This window comes from Musca autumnalis, unplaced genomic scaffold (assembly GCF_047663935.1).
Source record: "Musca autumnalis isolate F117 unplaced genomic scaffold, ASM4766393v1 scaffold_4, whole genome shotgun sequence".
Taxonomy (NCBI): Eukaryota; Metazoa; Arthropoda; class Insecta; order Diptera; family Muscidae; genus Musca; species Musca autumnalis.
Genome location: NW_027411977.1, coordinates 128,272,932 through 128,293,697, shown reverse-complemented (window position 1 = coordinate 128,293,697; position 20,766 = coordinate 128,272,932). Strand labels below are relative to the sequence as shown.

General features: G+C 37.9%; 2 protein-coding genes across 9 annotated transcripts in view; one reads left to right on the top strand and one right to left on the bottom strand.

The window, feature by feature from the left end:
• The window catches only part of LOC141402652 (elongation factor-like GTPase 1), a 708,076-nt gene that overhangs the window by 111,651 nt on the left and 575,659 nt on the right, over positions 1 to 20,766 (bottom strand). Inside the window, exon 5 of the mRNA XM_073984347.1 lies at positions 3,548 to 3,732. Within this exon, the coding sequence (XP_073840448.1) occupies positions 3,548 to 3,732 (185 nt within the window). The remainder of the gene's footprint in view (positions 1 to 3,547; positions 3,733 to 20,766) is intronic.
• Positions 18,041 to 20,766, top strand: part of aos (protein argos) — a 66,834-nt gene continuing 64,108 nt past the window's right edge. The window contains exon 1 of one of the 8 annotated variants that reach the window (XM_073984353.1): positions 18,041 to 18,230. The gene's annotated coding sequence lies outside the window, so the exon portion shown is untranslated. Of the gene's footprint in view, positions 18,391 to 18,743; positions 19,196 to 20,766 lie in introns of those variants that run through there. The other 7 variants (XM_073984352.1, XM_073984351.1, XM_073984357.1 and 4 more) reach the window with 7 other exon arrangements.

Below are 20,766 nucleotides of genomic sequence, written 5' to 3'. Positions count from 1 at the left end.
TGTTTTTCGCTTGACTTTTTGGAATACCGCGCCTTTTCATTTCTTCATCCACTTGTATGCTCCATCGAAGCTTAGGCCTGCCGATTCTGCGTGCACCACCATGTGGCATGTATTCATACGCCTTTTTAGCGGATTCATCATCGCTCAATCTTATGATATGGCCTAGCCAACGCAATCGTTGCATCTCGATACGTTTAACTATATTCATGTCTTTGTATAGTTTATATAGCTCGTGGTTCATACGACGTCGATATTCACCGTCAACGCAAATCGGCCCGTAGATCTTTCGAAGAATTTTCCTCTGAAACACACCAAGCACTGCCTTATCTGCTTGCGCAAGTACCCATGCTTCGAAGCCATACATTAGCACGGGTAGTATCAGCGTTTTGTATAGTGTTGTTTTTGTTTGACGAGATGTGGCTTTGTTTTTAAATTTGCTTACTTAAGCCATAGTAGCATCTGTTGGCCAATACAATTCTTCTTCTTATTTCACAACTGATGTTGTTTGTTGTGTTTATGGCAGTGCCGAGGTAGACGAAGTCTTTAACTACCTCAAAATTGTAGGTACCAACTTCCACAGTTGGTCCGAGGTCTATGGACGCTTTGCGCGCCGACACCATCAATTTAGTCTTTTCGCCGATTACCGCCAGACCCACTCTCGCAGATTCTGCTTCGAACTTCCCAAAGGTATCAGTTACTTCCTTTACTGATCTTCCCATGATGTCTATGTCATCAGCATAGGCAAGTAACATGTGGCTATTGGTGTAAATTGTGCAATTTCTTTTGACATTTGCATCTCGTATTACCTTTTCTAGCAAAATGTTGAATAGGTCACACGAAAGACTGTCTCCTTGTCTGAAACCTCTTTTGGTACAAAATTCTTCGGAGAGGTTCATTCCAATTTTAACTGAGGATCTAGTATCTTCTGGGATTGGATCTGTGGTATCATCGTCTTCGCTACTATTGGATACCAGCAGATTGGAGAAATGTTCCTTCCATATCCTGAGCACGCTATCTGTATCTGTTACCAGATTACCTTGCTGGTCTCTACAGGAGGATGTGCCTGTACCAAAGCCATCTGTTTGATGTTTCACTCTTAGGTAGAATTTTCGGACTTCATTCTGGCTCCTGTACATCTCGATTTTTTCACACTCCCGCTTTTCTACTTCTCTCTTTTTCTTGCGGAAAAGACGTTTCTCTTCTCTCCTTTACTCCCGATATCTCTCTCGTGCGCTACGCGTTGCTACTGATTGTAAAGTAGCTCTATACACCGCATTTTTCTCTTCGGTAGCAGCACGACACTCCTGGTCATACCATGAATTCCTTTGTGGAGGTCTCTGGAATCCAAGTATGGATTTTGCGGCTGTTTGCATAGAGTTGGCAATATTTTGCCATTGTGTTGTTATGTTATCGGGATAAAGAGTGCTCGCGTTAAGCAATTGGGCTAGTTGAGTGGAATATGCTGTGGCTATCTGTTGTGCTTGCAGCCTATCGATGTCCAACTTCCGCGTTGTGTCTGTTCGTGCTTTATTTGCAACGTTTAGACGGGTACGCACCTTTGCTGCAACAAGGTAGTGGTCCGAATCAATGTTTGCGCCCCAGAACGATCGTACATCCCACATCTTCCATCTATCACAACATGATCAATTTGATTACTTGTTCTTTGATCTGGAGACAGCCAGGTGCCCTTATGAATATCGAGATGATTAAATCTGGTACTGCTAACTACCATGTTTTTTGCCGCTGCGAAGTCTATCAGCCTCATTCCATTGTCTGATGTTTCACTATGTAGACTGAATTTCCCAACTGTTGGGCCAAAGATATTCTCCTTTCCAATTTTGGCATTAAAATCGCCTAGAATGATTTGAATGTCATGGGCAGGGCAACGGTCATATGTTTCTTCTAAGCGCTCGTAAAATATATCTTTGGTCTGTTCGTCCTTTTCTTCAGTGGGAGCATGAGCGCAAATAAAGCTGATGTTGAAGAATTTAGCTTTTATTCGAATTGCAGCAAGTCTTTCATTCACTGGGGTGAAGCTGGATACCAGATATTATAGTCTCCGACTAGGTGTTGTTGTGACGCCTTTCCCAATCCATCGTATTTCCTGTATGGCAGTAATATCGGCCTTGTACTTTTCAAATACGTCTGCCAATGCGAAGACTGCACCTTCTCTATAAAGAGTGCGAAAATTCCAGGTGCAGATTCGCAGATCATGGTCCTTAAAACGTTTGCGGGGTTCGTCAACTTTAGAGGGGTTGTTTTTCTTTTCTTTCGTTTTTTCATAGTAGGCTGTTTTTTCTAGGGGAGGGTTACTAACCCGACGCCCAAACCCAAGTTTTTAACGTTCTTATGGGTGAACGCGCGGCACATGTTAGCTCACTACCTTTAACGGGTGTTAAAGGCAGTTCCCCAGGTGACACCACGGGGAGGTCAGTGTCCACTTGAGATGAAAGAGGGACCAAGATAAATCCTGGGCTTTGCCATGTTAAAACCGGTCAGAACCGTTCCTTGGTATGTTCCATCCGTTCTACTTCAGAATATTTTATGGTGAAGGGTATAAAAAAGGTTCGGCCCGGACGAACTTAACACTTTTTTACTTATTAACATTAAGGAATTTTGATTATAGGTCTCAGAAGAAGGCGTCCATTTAGTTAGCAACTCAACGTTTGACATCTTCAGGAAGAGTGGAGTTCATGATTTCAGAAATCAGCGTCGACATCATTTGCAGTCTTTGTGGTTGTCTCTTACGATGCTCCCTAGATATCTAAATAGTCCGTCTTCAGAATGGCAATTATGCGAGCCCCTTTCAAATATCGGGAATTACCAATTTTGAAATTTATAATGTCAAGGCTATTGTCAAGTACCTCAAACCTACTTCTCCCAACTTGTTTAACATTATTATGTTTGGCTTGGATGTACATATGTCTTTATAGCAGGGCTAATGGGAGTAGGGCTAAGTACATACTATCTATCACACGCAGAGGCCAGATGGGATAAAATTGAAACCTGTCGAATATCAACAAATAATTTACTATATTGCAGCGTCAACCAAAAACGTCCAAGACTTGTTTAAGTGCTAACAGGGCTATTGATAATTTTCGTAAAAAATAAGTTTTTCTTAATAAATATTGCTAGTGTTAATATAACTTATTGTATAGTGATATATAGAATTAATAAACCCAATTCTTATGTAATTAATATTTGCGTAACCTTTTTCCACTAAATTCTTCTTTTTGTGCTTCCCATTTTCAAGGTATAAATGCCAACAGAACTTTTCCAACAAATTGCTCTATACCTACACATCTTTAATCATAAAAGTGAACAAAACTCAAATCTAACAGTGAATAAATTAATCGAATTATACTCCTCATAGTTCACCGACGTCCACACAACTACATAAATATTATCCTACGTTTATTTATACAGATAACTTTGTTGTTTTAGGAGAAAATTATAACTTTTTCACTTTAATATTAATTACATATCATGCTGTGAGAACGAATATGTTTTATGGTTAAGAAAAAAGTTTTACGGGCAATCCACTTACCTCCCAATGGCTAAACATTAGCTGGGGACAGGCTAAACCTGAGGTTTGTTTACGTATCTCCTGGGCAAAATTGAACGACTCAATTACCGGCAGTATGGCCATAACGGAAAAGTTTCCAGAACCTTGGGTAAGGTCACCAGACAAAATCTTGCCATGTCGTCGTCCAATAACAGCATACATTTTACCTAGAAAGAAAAGACAAAAGAGAGTGTAAATGTGGAATATATCATTGATTCTACAAACATAAATTATTTATGTATTCTTGAATAATTTAGGCCCTTAAGAATATAATTTTGCTGGTTGTAAATCCAATTACTCTTCGTAAAGAAATTAAGCTTACACTCTTATTGCTGAAAAATTCTATTTAAGATTAAAAGGTCTTAGTGAGGATTTACTTATTTATTTATTAGCTATCTATACATAGAAAGCCTACAATGCCAATTATACAAGTATTGTGAGATTACAATTAAAATTTAGATACCATGGCAGAAAGTCATTTACACATATTAATATTGTAAAAAATAAGAAAAAAGTAATAAAGAGTTTTATTTGTTTTTTGAGTTTTATTTTATTTTGTTTATTTGACATAGAAGGTGGAATATAACAGTGTTTCTGGCAGATCACACACTGTAACTTAACGTCTTGAAACGAGATATGACCTCAGATATCGAAGGGACGAAAACTGTACGTCGAAAAGCGGCAAAGTCAAGAGGTTGTGCGAGCCTACTGTACCCAATTGACCCACTTGCTGAAAAACAGACTTCCTAGTTCCAATAATGTGGAAGAGTATTGGCAAATAATAGTCCACTCCTTTCAAACTTTCGAATACTTTATGCTTGGATACCCAAAAGCAGCACCTAAATATCCATGATATGATGGACACCCCCCAATCCTACCATGGATATTTCGGTGGTAGTTTTTGGTAACGCCACTGAAGAGAAAACAGAGGTATACAGGGCTACACTGCTATCAGTATTATTAAAATCTGTTTGTGAAAAATATCGCTTGATAAAGATGAGAAACTTCTTTTCGCCAGGAATAAACATCTATTCTCGACATTAACTATGCCCTCCACCACATATTATGTTGAACCAGGTTTCAGCCACTTCAGTTGGAAACCTATCCCACTTCTGTTGGAAACTGTAAAAATACCGACTGTTATACCGACAATTCTGGGCAGAAATATTTTATAGTTCCAACTGAGACTAAATAATGTGTATTAGAAACCTTCAAAATACCGAACATCGGGATATACCGTTCTATGAGGGCTACATCAAAACCATACTTAAAATCGCAAAATGACGCAGTTTTTAAGATGTTTAGGATAAATTCCTAAATAAAACAAAAAAACAAATGTTTGTTTTTTGGTAAAATAACAAATGTTGCACACTGGTATAAATGAAAACTTGTATTGACAAATTTTAAAAAATTAAGAAAATAGAAATTGAAATTTTTGTAATTGATCGTAGTTAAATACAAACAAATTTCAAGATAATCGAAGAGTATAGTCATTGTTAAAAATCGATTTTAAATATTAAATCGCGTTTTTACAGAACTCGACTTTTTCAAGTCAAAAAAGAAAAATCTGAAAATATACTGAAATATTTTGCTGATGAGCAGCATCTCTACTGCAAAAAATAAAGGAAATCCAAAACTTTATTTTGAAAAAGTGTCCGATTTCACTCAGAAATCCCCATATACACTCTTAAACCTAAATCCCCTAACGCTGGGTTGTTAGGTGACTAAGTGGTGCCCGTCGGCGTCCTTTCAATTTTGCTGTAGGGCACCAAAGTGTATTCCAACGAAGTCCCTTTGATACCCGGACGCCTCAACAAGTTACAGGCCTCCACCATGCGAAACAAACAGAGAATGGATGTCTTGACACTCTCAGTCTTCGCTTCGTCCAGTACATACACCTCCCCCACCCTGGCTGTTACAAAATAGTAAATGAAAGCGATTTCCAACAATTGTTGGAACCACACCAACCAATTATGGTTTCGGACAACATCCCAAACTATCGGACAGGATGTTGAACCTGTTGCATTAGACCTGACCCAATTTTTAGGCAATAATCATTAAAAAGGCTAATGGGTCGCTGATAGCTCTATTTTGCAAAAATGCCAAAGCAAAAGATGCAATGGACAACAAATGGTATCGAATTCCAGTAACTTACGGCAGTCTATACATAAAAAATTATGCAAACCACTTCGCTGAACAGACATTTCAGCTCAGAAGATCACACTTCATGTTTGTTCGAAAGGAAATATTTATCCTCATCTTGCTTTGGGGAAACTTCCTATCGCCGAAATTACCATGTCAAATGCAGGAGTGACCCCTACGAAGACCCTTATGGAGGTGACGACTGTGGAAACCTTGTGTGGCAGAATGGATCAGAAGCTAATGACACAAACTCAACATCAGATGGTTGAGAAGGAGTCGAGGACATCGTTCCTCAAAGTTTATTTCGAAGCAGACGGCACCGTCGCAACCTGTGAAAGTTGGAAAGGTGTAGAGGCTATCAAATACCCCTCTCAAATTACGAGGCAAGACCTAGAACAAAGCTTTACAAAAACCTGCTACTAAAAAGGAGAAGGCTACACCGAAACACTCTAAAATGATTTCGCTGGGTTCCTCAGCTAGCTTACTTCGATTCCCCGTACCATGGTGACGGAAGTGCGACAGATGGTAAGCAGGGAGACTATCAATGAAGATGCAAACGAGAACAATCGGAATATTGATGTAATCTTCAAAGTGCGTAAGTCCGCAGTCGGCTAACCTGAAACAACGTTCAGTGGTAGAGAATTTCATAAAGTTTGCCTCTAACCAAACTGGGGGAGAATACCTAAGAGGTCAAGCGTCCTTTTATATATCTCTGATATTGGACTCTTTTCAGTAACACAATTGGTACCAATTAAAAGAATACAATTTTGTCCAATATATTTGTTACGAAGGGAACTAGAAAAGTTTCTGGCCTAGGCAACACGCCGTGTTATCAGACACCATTTTACAATTGAAAAGTTTGATATTTTTAGCATAACCGATCTCAGTACTGTTTGACGTACAACCACGTGTTGAGTTGTTTACAGTGACCATGAGATAGTGGCATTTGTGGGTATTTCTCTCACCAGCATACATTCGACATTGTATGAACACCTGTCCGTAAAAAGTTTATTCTCGTTGGATACCTCACAACTTGACAATCGATCAAAACAGGATCGGGTCGATTAATGCGAAGAAATGTTGAGAAAATACGACGTTTATAAGATCGTAATAGATGACGAATCATGGATTTATGCGTATGAGCCCAAAACAAAACAGCAAAACTGGTCATGTGGCGACTGTTCCGCTTCAATTCCGGTCAATTCCGAGTGGTACACCAAAATTTGTTTGCTTGAAATCTTCGAAGAAATTCGAAAAACAAAGAAGAGAAGACGAAACATTTTGCACCATGATAATGCAAGCTCTCATCATATCGGCTGAAACCAGCGAACGGTGGGAAAAAATTCAGACCTAGCGTGCAGAAAATACAAGTCGATGTTTTATTGTATGTTCATCCATAATTATGATAAATCGCGATTCAAGTCGGCATTTTTAAGGGTTTTTTTTAGGTTTTCACGAAACCGCAAGTCTTATCGAAATAGGACAAAAGAAAATGTTGTAGCCATCAAAATTCTCTACAAGATTAACCTTATGATATTTTCGTAGGTTGTACCATTTATATAAGTCTAAACTTCAGTCATGACATTATTTTATAAGGAGACGATACAGTCAGTGCATTGTCCCAATTTGAACTTCTATATCTCAAAAATGGTAAAACCTACGAAAATACCATAAATGTTAATCTTGTAGAGAATTTTGATGGCTACAACATTCTTTCGATAAGACTTGCGGTTTCCAAGCAAATTCGTGAAAACCTAAAAAACCCTTAAAAATGCCGACTTGAATCGCGATTTATTTAAAAAGCGCTCCGGCGATTTTTTTTTTTGTTTTTAGATTTTTCTCATCTATGAGCATTGTAGTTTCAGAATCCGAAAAACTTCCCAAGTGTAAGCACCTTCCATTTAAAGTTGCTTCAAGAGCGCCGTGTTTGGTCAATTTTTATTATACCCTACACCACTATGTGGGGAGGGTATTATAAGTTGGTTTTGGCCAAAAAGTTTGTAACGCATCGAAATAATGGTCGTAGACCCATACTTATATATACCAAAATGAATGTCTCGACGAGCTGAGTCGATGTGTATCCGTCCGTCTGTCCGTCTGTCCATCTTAACCTTGTAATCACGCTACAGGTCGCAATTTTGATCGGATCTTCACGAAATTTTGCATGTTGATGGGGGTCCCGGAGGGGAAGAAGCCTATTGATTTTGGTGATTTTCGGATAATATTTAGGGGTCGGAAAGGGCAAAAAACTTAGGTGGATAAAAAGACAACGTTTTTTTTTCAAAGCGAATATCTCAGCTTCTATATGGGGTATACCAAAAGCAAAACCTGACAATTAAAGTAGAAAATATCACCTTTCTAATGATGTAAAGTAGGTGCTCGTAGGTGATCAAACAACGAAGATATCACAATAGTAGCAATTAAATCCCCAATTTTCATTTTTGCGATTTTAATTATATTGACGAATATTACAGCTTTAGTTGTAAAATGTCCAAAAGCAAAGCCTGACTATGAAAGTAGAAGATCCCGTCTTTACAATGATGCAAACTAGGTCGGCGTAGGTAACCAAATGACGGAGATATCGCAATAGTCGGTAATGCATCCCATTTTCCGATTTTTTTGTAATCACGCTACAGGTCGCAAAGGTCCCAAAGAGAAAGAAGCCTATTGATTTTGATGATGGTCGGATAATATTCTGGGGTTGAAATGGACAAACACTTATTTGGGGAAAGGTCAACGTTTTATTTCAAAGCCAATATCTCTGTTTCTTTTAGAGGTATATCTAAAGCAAAACCTAGCAAGGAAAGTAGATAATATCACCTTTACAACGATGTAAAGTAGGTTGTCGTAGGTAGTCAAATAGCAGAGATATGGCAATAGTCGATAATGCATCCCATTTTCCGATTTTTTTGTAATCACGCTACAGGTCGCAATTTTGATCGGATCGTCACGAAATTTTGGGGGTTAATGGGAGTCCCACAGAGGAAGAAGCCTACTGAATTTAATGATGGTCGGATAATATTCAGGGGTCGGAATGGGCAAAAACTTATTTAGAGAAAAGGTCTACGTTTTATTTCAAATCCAATATCTCTGTTTTTTAAGAGGTATATCAAAAGCAAAACCTGGCAAGGAAAGTAGAAAATATCACCTTTACAACGATGTAAAGTAGGTTGTCATAGCTGCTCAAACAACAGAGATATCGCAATAGTCGGTAATGCATCCCATTTTCTGATTTGCTTGTAGTCACGCTACAGGTCGCAATTTTGATCGGATCGTCACGAGTTTTTTGGGAATGGATGCGGGTCCCACAGAGGAAGAAGCCAATTTAGTTTGGTGATGGTCGGATAATATTCAGGAGTCGGAATAAGCGAAAAGTTTATGTGGAGGAAAGTCAACGTTTTTTTCTTATGCGAATATCTCCGCTTCTGGTTGGAGTATTCCAACAGGAATACACGTCAATGGAAGAAGAAAAGATCTCGTTTATATTGATGCAAAGTATGTTGGCGTAAGTGAGCAAACCGAGATATTGCAAAATTCAGTAATAAACCTAATTTTCCCATTTTTTGTAATCACGCTACAAGTTGGAATTTTGATCGGATGGTGACGAAATTTTGGGGGTAGATGGGGGCCCCACAAAGGAAGAAGCCTATTGATTTTGGCGATAGTCGGATAATATTTAGGGGTCGGAATGGGGAAAAACTCATTTGGAGACAAATTCAAAGTTTTATTCTTTGTGAATATATCGGCTTCTAGTAGTGGTATTCCAACGGCAAAGTCTGTAAATGGAAGAAGAAAATATTACGTTTACATTGGTGTAAAGTAGGTTGGCGAAGGTGGTCAAACAAGGGAGATACAACAATAGTCGATAATGCATCGAATTCTTCAATTTTTTGCAATCATGCTACAGGTCGTAATTTTGATCGGATGGTCACGAAATTTTGGTTGCTTATAGGGGTCCCAGAGAGAAAGAGGCAATGTTTAGCAGTGAAAAGCTTATGCAAAGGGGTAGTGGTGTAGGGTATCACATGGTCGGCCCCATCCCGACTATAGCCTTTGCTCACTTGTTTTTTATATATTTTTTGGTGTAACTGCCAACTGAAATGGTAGAATTTTAGAATTTAGTCTTCGTTGGTGGTATTAAATATTCCGACAGAGAATTGTCGGTACAGGTCCACTTTTTGATGTAACCCCCATAGGACGGTAGCCCCCGATTTTCGGTATTTTACAGATTTTGGCTACAATATCACACCGAAATGGCTGAAATGTTGTATTTATTTAGTCTTTATTGGAGTTATGCAACTTTTAACCTTTTAACATCTTCACATATCCCCCATAGAACGATACCTCCCTATTTTCGGTATTTTGAAGTTGTGACCTCACTATCGCACCGAAATGGCTGAAATCTGATTTGAAAATACATAATTTGTGGTGCAGGTTGTACCAAGAGTTCGAAATCGCCCCATTCTGCACTTTTTGGTAATAAACACTTGTATTTAACAGTTTGTTTGTGGACGCATCACTCATATTGTAGGAACCGTAGGGCGTTCCTTTTCATTTTGTTTTTCTTATCTGTTATTCCAAGTGATATATTGTCTTATGCATCAAAAATTTTTTCCCATAATTGTAGTTTTATTTGAACCAAACTTAAAAAAGCTTCCTTCTCGAATTGGCATACTTCCTAAAAATTGCTATAAAACCAAAAGTCGCAAGAAGTCGCAGGTAAGATTTTAAGACGTTATTCTAGAAAAGTTACATAAAAATTAAAAATAAACTCGACTAATTTCCATACTAAACCCATATTTATACCCTACACCACCTTGTGGTAAGGGATATTATGTCTTTGTGCATTAGTTTGTAACATGCAAAAGGAAACGAGATAGACCCATAGTTCCTTTAAGGGATATACATAGAATCACTTTCTGAGTCGATTTACGCATGTCCGTCTGTTTGTCCGTCTGACCGTCTCTTCATGTATTTTTGTAAACAAAGTTCAGGTCGCATTTATTGTCCGATTCGCATGAAAATTGGGGAAGATAGTTTTTTTGGTCAAAGGACGAACGCTATTTATTTTGGTAAAAATCGGTTCAGATTTGGATATAGCCCCCATATACATATATCTTCGCCCGATTTAAGGCATTTGGTGCACGAAACACGCTATATATGTCCGATTTCAATGAAATTTGGAATGTGCGACGGAATTTAGTCTAGAATATATAGAAATCGGTTGAGATTTAGATATAGCCCCCATAAATATTTTCAACCGATTTAAGGAATTTGGTGCACGAAACACGCTATGTATGTCCGATTTCAATTAAATTTGGAATGTGCGATGATATTTAGTCTAGAAATAAGTGTGCCAAATTATATAGAAATCGGTTCAGATTTGGATATATATATCTTCGCCCGATTTAAGGCATTTGGTGCACGAAACACGCTATATATGTCCGATTTCAATGAAATTTGGAATGTGCGACGGAATTTAGTCTAGAAATAAGTGTGCCCGCCTATATAGAAATCGGCTCAAATTTGGCTATAGCTCCTATATATTCTCGGCCGATTTTAGGTATTTGATGCACGAAATGCGCTATATGTACGATACTAACAAAATTTGGAATGTTTGCCGGGATTTGGCCTAGAAATAAGTGTGCCAAATTATATCGAAATCGGTTCAGATTTGGATATAGCTCTCATATATATTTTCGACCTATTTGAGGTATTTGATGCACGAAACACGCTATATATGTCCAATTTTGATAAAATTTGGACTATGTGACGAAATTTGGTCTACAAATAAATGTGAAAAATTATACCAAAATCTGTTCTGATTTGGATTTAGCTCCAATATATATTTTACATGTTCACAGTGGTGTAGGGTATTATATAGTCGGCCCCGCCCGACTTTGTTCCTTTCCTTACTGGTTTAATTTAAGAAATAAAGAAATGGACCTTACCTTAATTTAGCACGAAACAGGTAAATTTAAATAACTTATGGCTTATAACACTATTTCATTTAATTAAATATCATTACGATATATCAAAAATATAAAAGAATCCACAAAAATATATTCACAGAATTAACACGTCTATCGCAATTTTACAGCTAAAAAAGGTCATCGTTAACATTGTAAAAAATATCTACTTTAAATGTACCGTTAATCCGTTCAGACTAATTATTTCTAATTATTAAATATGTCATTATGTACAGTCAACACTCTAGTTTAATACTGTACTAACTTTTCAAAGTTTCCTTTTTGATCGGTGAAAACGTGGAATTGAAGGGTCATCCGCCGTACAGCTCTGACTTGGCACCCAATAACTTCTTTTTATTCCGGAACATCAAGAAAAAATACGTGGTCAACGATTTTCATCGCCAGAAGATGCTGGTGAAGCATTTTAAAGCCATGTTTTGGAGGTGTAGGTCAATCGGAGTAGAAAAAGTGCTTCGACAATTGGTTTGAGCGCATGCAAAATTGTATAAATCATGCTGGAGAATACTTTGAAAAACAATAAAACCATTTTTGATGATAAATGTTAGCGTTAAAGTTCATCGTTAAATCCTAGACTTCTTAATACCACTTATCGCATCCTATTTTGTGTGACTCTCATCAAAGTCAAAAATTTTAAATATCCGTTAAAAATTAATGTTTACACCAATGCTTAATAAATCTGGGCTTAATAAAGCAAAAACAACAAACACAACTACAAATGTGCATGCAACGAAAACAGAAGCAACGGCGACAACTCAACGTCGATAATTAGGTAAAGAGGAAGCACGATACACAAGTGACCGACCGACCGACCACTCATGCCATCAACAACATCTGTGAAGATTAGCATAGACAGGCCGGACGGACAGACAGACTGGAATAGAGACAGTTAAATTCAACAACGGACTTATGAACTGAGAATATATCACAACATTGGCAACGGAAAAGCTGTCTCAGCCACAAATATTGTGCAGAAGAATCACGCGAAAGCCTTTAAAGTTTAAACAAATCAAAGAACACCTGAAGTTACCAAACCACTGACCGACCCATACTAAAGCAATTTAAATAAGATTTTGAAGTGTTGACAAGAGAGCAAAGAGAAAAATATCTAAATAAATTACAACTGTATTTGTGAGTATTAATAATAGCATAACCAAAGATGCTGTAATTTCAAAATCCTTCATTCATAAGTGCGTTCGTTCATTGAGAATGAATCGTCATCCCAAAACATTCACCTACACATTGAACATTTCTCCATATTTTCGTCTCTTGGAGAAAACGGGCAGCAGGGTTACCATTTCCTATTTAATTTTTAAGATGTAAAATTTGTAAATCTTCGGGAAATTTATGAATCAACTATAGAACGGACAGATAGATGTTAATTTGTATGTATATTTCAGTCCGTAGTCCATAGTTGGGTGCTACCGGATGCATCTACAGGTTGTAAGTTATACAATCAGCGGACAATTCGTGGGATCTGGAATGGGGCTATGAGTAAATGTCCGAGTGCCAGTGATCCTTTGGTTTGGTCATCCAATGTCGCGTTCACGTGTGTTTAAAATCATGGAAAACGAAAGAAAAGATGAATTAACAGCCCTGATGTTGACGACTTCCAAATACATTGTAAGGGTCATGTTCTGTGAATTTGTATCTGTCCAAATGTACCTGAAAGTCCGAATATACCGAAAAGTACAATGCTGATATTATCAGCTTACAGGAATTTCTTTGAGCTGGAAAGTCAACAAAGCAACACTTAAAGGTGAAGACACGGGTTCGGTTGTGGGCTTTCAGTTCTCGCCTCCGGCTAGAACGTAGCCAGAAATGCATCCCGAAACCATTTTGGTAAGGGACCACACTAGGCGAAATTTTAACTTTTGCAAGTAAAATATACAAACATATCTATAAACTTAGCATTAGGGGGAGTGGTAAACTTCAAAATCATTTAGCATCTAGATTACCCTAGAGTAATGAAATCACCAATCATCCAATATAAGCATTTTTCATTTTCAACATCAGTCGTATCTCTCTATTTCCCGCTATGCTTATTAAATTTTCGGCGTTCTGGAATTCTGTCCATTGTTGGATATTTTGAATCCATGACATCTCTTTTCTTCCTCTGGTACGTCTTCCTTCTATGTTTGCTTGCAGTATTTCCTGGAGAATGATGTATTTACGGTTTCGCAAATTGTGCCCAAGATATGCCGTTTTCCGTTTCTTTATGTTGTTTAATAATTCTCTTGTTGTATTCATTCTTCGCAATACTTCAATATTTGGTACATGCAGGACCCATGGTATTTTTAGTGCTCGATGGTACGCCCACATCTCAAATGCTTCGAGTCGTTTGATATGTGCCGCTTTTAATGTCCACACTTCGGCTGAATATAACAAGACTGGCCATATATACTGCTTAAGGCGAGCACTCCTTGTCCCGATAACATAACAGCACAATGGCAAAATATTGCCCACTCCATGCAAACAGCCGCAAAATCCATACTTGGATTCCAGAGACCTCCACAAAGGAATTCATGGTATGACCAGGAGTGTCGTGCTGCTACCGAAGTTAAAAATGCGGCATATAGAGCTACTTTACAATCAGTAGCAACGCGTAGCGCACGAGAGAGATATCGGAAGAAAAGGAGAGAAGAGAAACGTCTTTTCCGCAAGAAAAAGAGAGAAATGGAAAAGCGGCAGTGTGAAAAAATCGAGATGTACAGGAGCCAGAATGATGTCCGAAAATTCTACCAAAGAGTGAAACATCAAACAGATGGCTTTGGTACAGGCACATCCTCCTGTAGAGACCAGCAAGGTAATCTGGTAACAGATACAGATAGCGTGCTCAGGATATGGAAGGAACATTTCTCCAATCTGCTGGTATCCAATAGTAGCGAAGACGATGATACCACAGAACCAATCCCAGAAGATGGTATAGAACGTATACCACCCGGCCAAGATGAGGTAAAAACAGCAATCAACGGGCTGAAGAATAATAAAGCAGCAGGAGCCGATGGCTTACCAGCCGAGCTGTTTAAAACCGGAGGCGACGCGCTGATAAGGTGTATGCATCAGCTAGTTAGCACCATCTGGCAGGAAGAACGCGTACCCGACGATTGGAACCTGAGCATCCTATGTCCCGTCCACAAGAAAGGAGATAAGACTGTATGCCCCAACTATAGGGGCATAAGTCTTCTCCCTATTGCCTATAAGATAGTGTCAGGGATATTTTGCGAACGACTAAAGCCAATGGCAACGAAATAATTGGACCATACCAATGTGGCTTTAGACCTGCCAAGTCCACCATTGACCAGATATTTACCCTGCGGCAAATCCTATAGAAGACCCAAGAGATGCAGATCGACACATATCACCTTTTTGTCGATTATAAAGCAGCATTCGACAGTCCCCTCCGATCAAAGGTATTCCATGCAATGTCTGAATTTGGTATCCCCGCAAAGCTCATCCGGCTTTGTAAGATGACTTTAACTGATACTAGGTCCTCAGTTAAAATTGGAAAGAACCTCTCCGAAGAATTTTGTACCAAAAGAGGTTTCAGACAAGGAGACCATGTCTGTCCGTCCGTCCGTCTGTTGAAATCAAGATACAGCTCGCAAATTTTAAGATAGAGCTTTGTAATTTGGTATAGAAGTTTCTATTACTTATCGGTTAATGTTTTGATGTAGCCCCCATAAAACGGTACCACCCGATTTTTAGTATTTTGAAGGTTTTAGCCTCATTATCATGGCTGGCAATTGGTACTTAGTCTTCGTTGGGTGCATACAACTTTCCCCCAGAAATTTGTCGGTATAGGTTCACGCCTTCATATAGCCCCCATAGAACGGTACCTCCCGATTTTCGGTATTTTGAAGCCTGTGGCCACAATAATCCACCGAAATGACTGAAATTTGGTATTTAGTCTTCGTTTAGGGTATAAAACTTTCCATATGAAAATTGGCGGTATAGATCCACGCCTTCATATAGCCCCCATAGAACGGTACCTCCCGATTTTCGGTATTTTGAAGCCTGTGGCCACAATAATCCACCGAAATGACTGAAATTTGGTATTTAGTCTTCGTTGGGGGTATTCAACTTGTCTCCACCCCCTAAATATGTCGGTAAAGGTCAACGCCCTTATATAGCCCCCATAGAAAGGTACCTTCCGATTTTCGGTATTTTAAGGTTGTGGTGATAATAATCCATGGAAATGGCTGAAATTTGGTACTTTGTCTTCGTTGGGGGTATTCAACTAGCCCCCCTAAATTTGTCGGTAAAGGTCTACGCCTTTATATAACCCCCATAGAACGGTACCTTCCGATTTTCGGTATTTTGAATGTTGTGGCTTCAATATCCCACCGAAATTACTGAAATTTGGTATGTAGTCTTCGGTGGTGGTATAAAACTCTTCGCCAAGAAATTGTCGGTATAGGTCCACGCTTTCATACAGCCCCCATAGAACGGATCCTCCCGATTTTCGTAATGCTGAAGGTTGTGACGTCAATTTCCCACCGAAATAACTGAAATCTGTTAATTAGTCTTCCATGGGGTTATAAAAATTGCAGAAGTTAATTATCAGTATAGGTCTACGTCTTCCTATATCCACCATAGATGCATACCTCTTGATTTTCGGCATTTTGAAGGTTTTAGCCACATTATCTTACCGAAATATAGAACATCTGGTATTTAGTCTTCTCTGAGTCTAAATACTTAATATCAGAAATTTGTCGCTATAGATCGACGTTTTGAATAGCCTGAAAGGTCCAAAAAACCCCTATTACATCGTGTGTAGTGTTTGGGTGCAAGATAACTCTCGAACGGAGTAACCGATTTGGTCCAAAATTTAAACTCCGTAATATTTTGTACAAACATAGTTTAAGTTCGAAGATAAGCCATATCGGTCCACTCCTTCAGGTACTTCCCCCACAAATGTTCAAAAATGTTCGCACGATAACTCTTGAAGGGTGAGACCGATATAGATTAGGTTCGAATATGGACTATATATTGTCCACTCCTTCGGATACCTATCACACAAAATTTCGGATAAGATCACTTTAAGACCTGCTCTCGAATCACTTTGATTGTTGTTGAAGCAACTTGCATTCGCTGCCTCAATTACGACGGTAAAAGTTTTTTCAAGGGCAAGTCCATACTTCTTGAGAAAACAGACCTATTTGATCCAAAATTTGGCCTTCGTTATATTTTGTCATAGTTTCAGTTCGAAGATAGGCAATACCGGTCCACAACTTCCGGTACTTCCCCAAATATTTAAAATATGCCACTAAAAAGTATGCACGATATCTCTTGAACAAATTTAGTCAAAATTTTGGATCTCCTAACATTTTGTTCAAAATGGAGATACCTTAGGGTACCTCCCCCACAAAAGTTCAACATTTGTGTCTAAGTGCAGTTTAAAGTCTCTTCGAAGATCCTTTGGAAATGTATACCGATGCTGTTCGTTGTGGTCTTATTTACAGCGATATTTTCCGTGGACAAGTCTATGCTTCCCGACATACTGGTCCAAAAGTTATACGATGACCCACTGAAATGACTAGTGGGCGCCATATCTATCGAAAAGATATGACTCCCAAAATAAGATCCACTTCCATAATGGACTATTTCGGTCCATTCCTTCAAGTACCTTCTTCGCAACACTTTTGAACTTTAATCCTAATCCACATTTTTGTCGGCAAGTTCAAAGGTCCCAAAAGGGCCACAAAATTTTGAAAAGACCCTAAATACATTCGATCTGTCTGTATATGAAAGTTTCAATTCACATAGGCTTAGGGTATATCTCTGTCGGCAAAGTCGACTGACACTCTTTTACTTGTTATCAACATGTATTGCTATTTTCTCGTAATGGCAACCCTATTACTGCAACTGATGCTACACACCACACAAAATGTATCTCAAAGATACTTTACACACACTGATGTAAAAAAATAACCAAATGCAGCAAAACACAAATACACTGAGGGCAAACTGAAACCGAATAATCGATTCGTTGAGAGTTCAACCAATCAAGCAACCAATGCTTTACTCTGTGCATACAGGCTGGAGCGAGCTATAGAACAAAACGGTTTGAACGTCGACAGGTGAGAGAGAGCGTACTCACACCTCCAAATAATCGTTCATTCAATTGTATTGGTTTCCATTCAAGTTTTTTTTTAAAAAAAAACATACACACACCATATTTATGCTATTGCTTGGATGGTTAGGAGAACACCAGCGAAATGTGCTTGGTTTGTATGACAGTCAGAGAGAGAATCTGGGAATCTGGTGTCCGTGCCCCCCATGGGCGTGTATGTGCATGTATGTGTGTGAAACAAACATGTTGTTTACTGTGTGTAAAAATTTCAATACATTTCAGTTGATGCGATCAGTTTGAAAAGTAACGTCACATGAGTTGGTAGTAAACAACAATACTCAGCTTAACGGAAAAACGTGTTGCTCCGTGTAAATGTAAGACGTGTTTTTGTGCATTCTTTAGCAAGTTGTTTGTGTTTTGTGTCTCACTTGTCATAAAAAACGACGTAATATAAAAAAATGTACGCTTTTGGGTATCAATTTACGGTTTTGTGGATTCATTTTGGCATTGGGAGCATACCCATAACGTTTTGAGAAATAAGCTATAAAATTTCAATGTAAATATTTACAAAGTTTAATGAAAAAAATGCAGCAGCTATAAATTTGTTTTTGTTAGCAAAAGTGTGTTAATATTTATCATAAAAGCTTATAAAGTTTATATAAAAGAGAAATAAACACAAAACAGCAAGAAAAAGAATAACCAAAACGTTATTGCTGTGCAGAACAAATGCATAGTGGAGAATGGACAAGCTAGCTAGCTGATCGGCTGGCTGGTAAACTGACTGAATGACTGGCTGTTTAGGTTTTTGGCGTTGCTACAATCGCGTTCGCGCTCTACTCGCGAAATTCTCACTCATACAAATGCCAATGTAATTTGTACGTATGACGTGAGTACACACAAACGGACGTTAAAATATGACACCAGTTTTGTATAAAAGCGCAAATGTTTAAAATGCAAAATTAAACAACAACAGCAAATACAACTTTACGTTTTAATGAATGAAAGAATGATTTGATGGCTTTTATGAATGAATTTGTTAACAAAACACCCAAAACAACAACAAAAGAAATTGAGAGAGAAGCCGCAAAAAAATGAAAAACAACGCGAAATAACGATCGTGACGATCATCGCAGATCAACCTATCAACCAACTAGCAAGGCAAGTTGTAGCCCCGCATCAGCAACAGCATCAGCCAGCCTCAGCATCAATGAAACAATAACAACAAAAACTGTTTTTTTTTCTTCTTTTACAAAACAAAATTCAAACAAGTTGGTGTGTTTGTAGTTGTTTTTTTCGATTGGAATTTTCATTAATCAAAACGAGTCGTAACGAAACAAAAAATGAGTCTGATCGAGACTAGTTCAAAGTGAAAATATGTTTAAAAAAATTAACGAAAACTTAATCGAATCGAAAAATGAGAAAATTGTAATAATTAAATAATTAAAAACAAAAAACAAATTAAAATTATTAACTATATTGATTTGATCGGAGATATAATTGTGATCTAAATGTGGAAAGAAAATGGATTTAAAAATTTAGCGAATATCACTAGTAACAAATGTGTTTGCATATATCCAATTGGATTTTTTTCTCCATAATCTCAAACAATAAAACAAAGATGTTGAAGATGGAATATCCACCGAATATAACAATTTTAGGATCCATCAACCTTTTTAAAAAACAAACTACTGCTTCTTTACGAACAATGCATAAGTGACAAGACCACAGATGGCCTGTATGCAAATTTGACGTTAATGAATTTTCTGATTTCTAATAATTACGACGAAAACGTAGGATATCAAGCCAAAATAATAGATTTTTGACAAAAGAAGATAATAGAAGATTTAGTAGCTTCAGACAAAGCGTGTACATTTCAACACTACTGGAGGAGTTTAGCCATTAGCATAATTTAGTAAAGTACTTGGAAGGTCTCTACGATGATGCGAATTTATTGAAACATGGACCTCAAGGGGTCATCACGAGCGACAGTTTCCAAGGATGCTGAATTGCGTAGAACGATAAGAAAAATTCTCACACCACACTGATGGAAAAGTTATATTTTAATTAAACTCAATGACAAAGGACCTCTTTTCTATCGCCTGGTGTGAACGGGAAGTTGAACATAGTACGACATTAAGCCAAAGGATTTAACCCGCTAAAATATGACGATATCTTTTTGAAGTGGAGTTTCCGCTCTCAATCTGCTCTTATTAAATATGGGAAGTTTGTTTTTACTTATAGACTCTTTATACCCACAGCCTTTAGTCAAATGAAGGCATATATACTTTGATACAATCAATAATTAGCCATACCGAAATAACGGATAAAACTCCACATAAAAATGATAAGGTCAAGTCCATTTCAGACAAATTGGAGCCGTCCTTTTGGTTGTGTGTTTCGTACTACATCTCTCGAAGATATTAATAAATTGTAATAATCTGTGAACTTTGTAATTTTACTTCCTAACTTAGATCATGTTCGAATTTGGACCATATTGATCCACATCTTTAGGAATTTTCGCCACAAACGTTGTGGCCCTTAAATAACGGTATCGTTTTCTTACTTCCCGAGATAAGGGCACTACAACAAGGGTACTTCGGACCGACCAAAAAGTTAGTCTTTACAATAGGAATGTAGGTGTGTCCGGTGTTGAATCCGAAGTAGTTAGGACCACACAAAATATTGCTCGATTGATGTTGAAATTTAGCAAATATTTTAGGTCCTCGGTCCTCTTGAGTTTATTTTTTTTCTTGTGGAAGGAAGCCTATATTTCCCTGGAAGCATGAGCAAAAAATTAACTTCGACTACCCACAATCTTTACCCAAAGGTAATAACAGATTTGATCCATATTTTGCACATCGTAGTATTTCTATCAAACGTACATAGATCATGTTCGAATAAGGACTATCTCAGTCCACTCCTTGACAACCTCCCTCACAAAATTATGGAAAAGTGCAGTTCGAATCATTTTTTTTTTTGCAACAAGTTGTTATCCC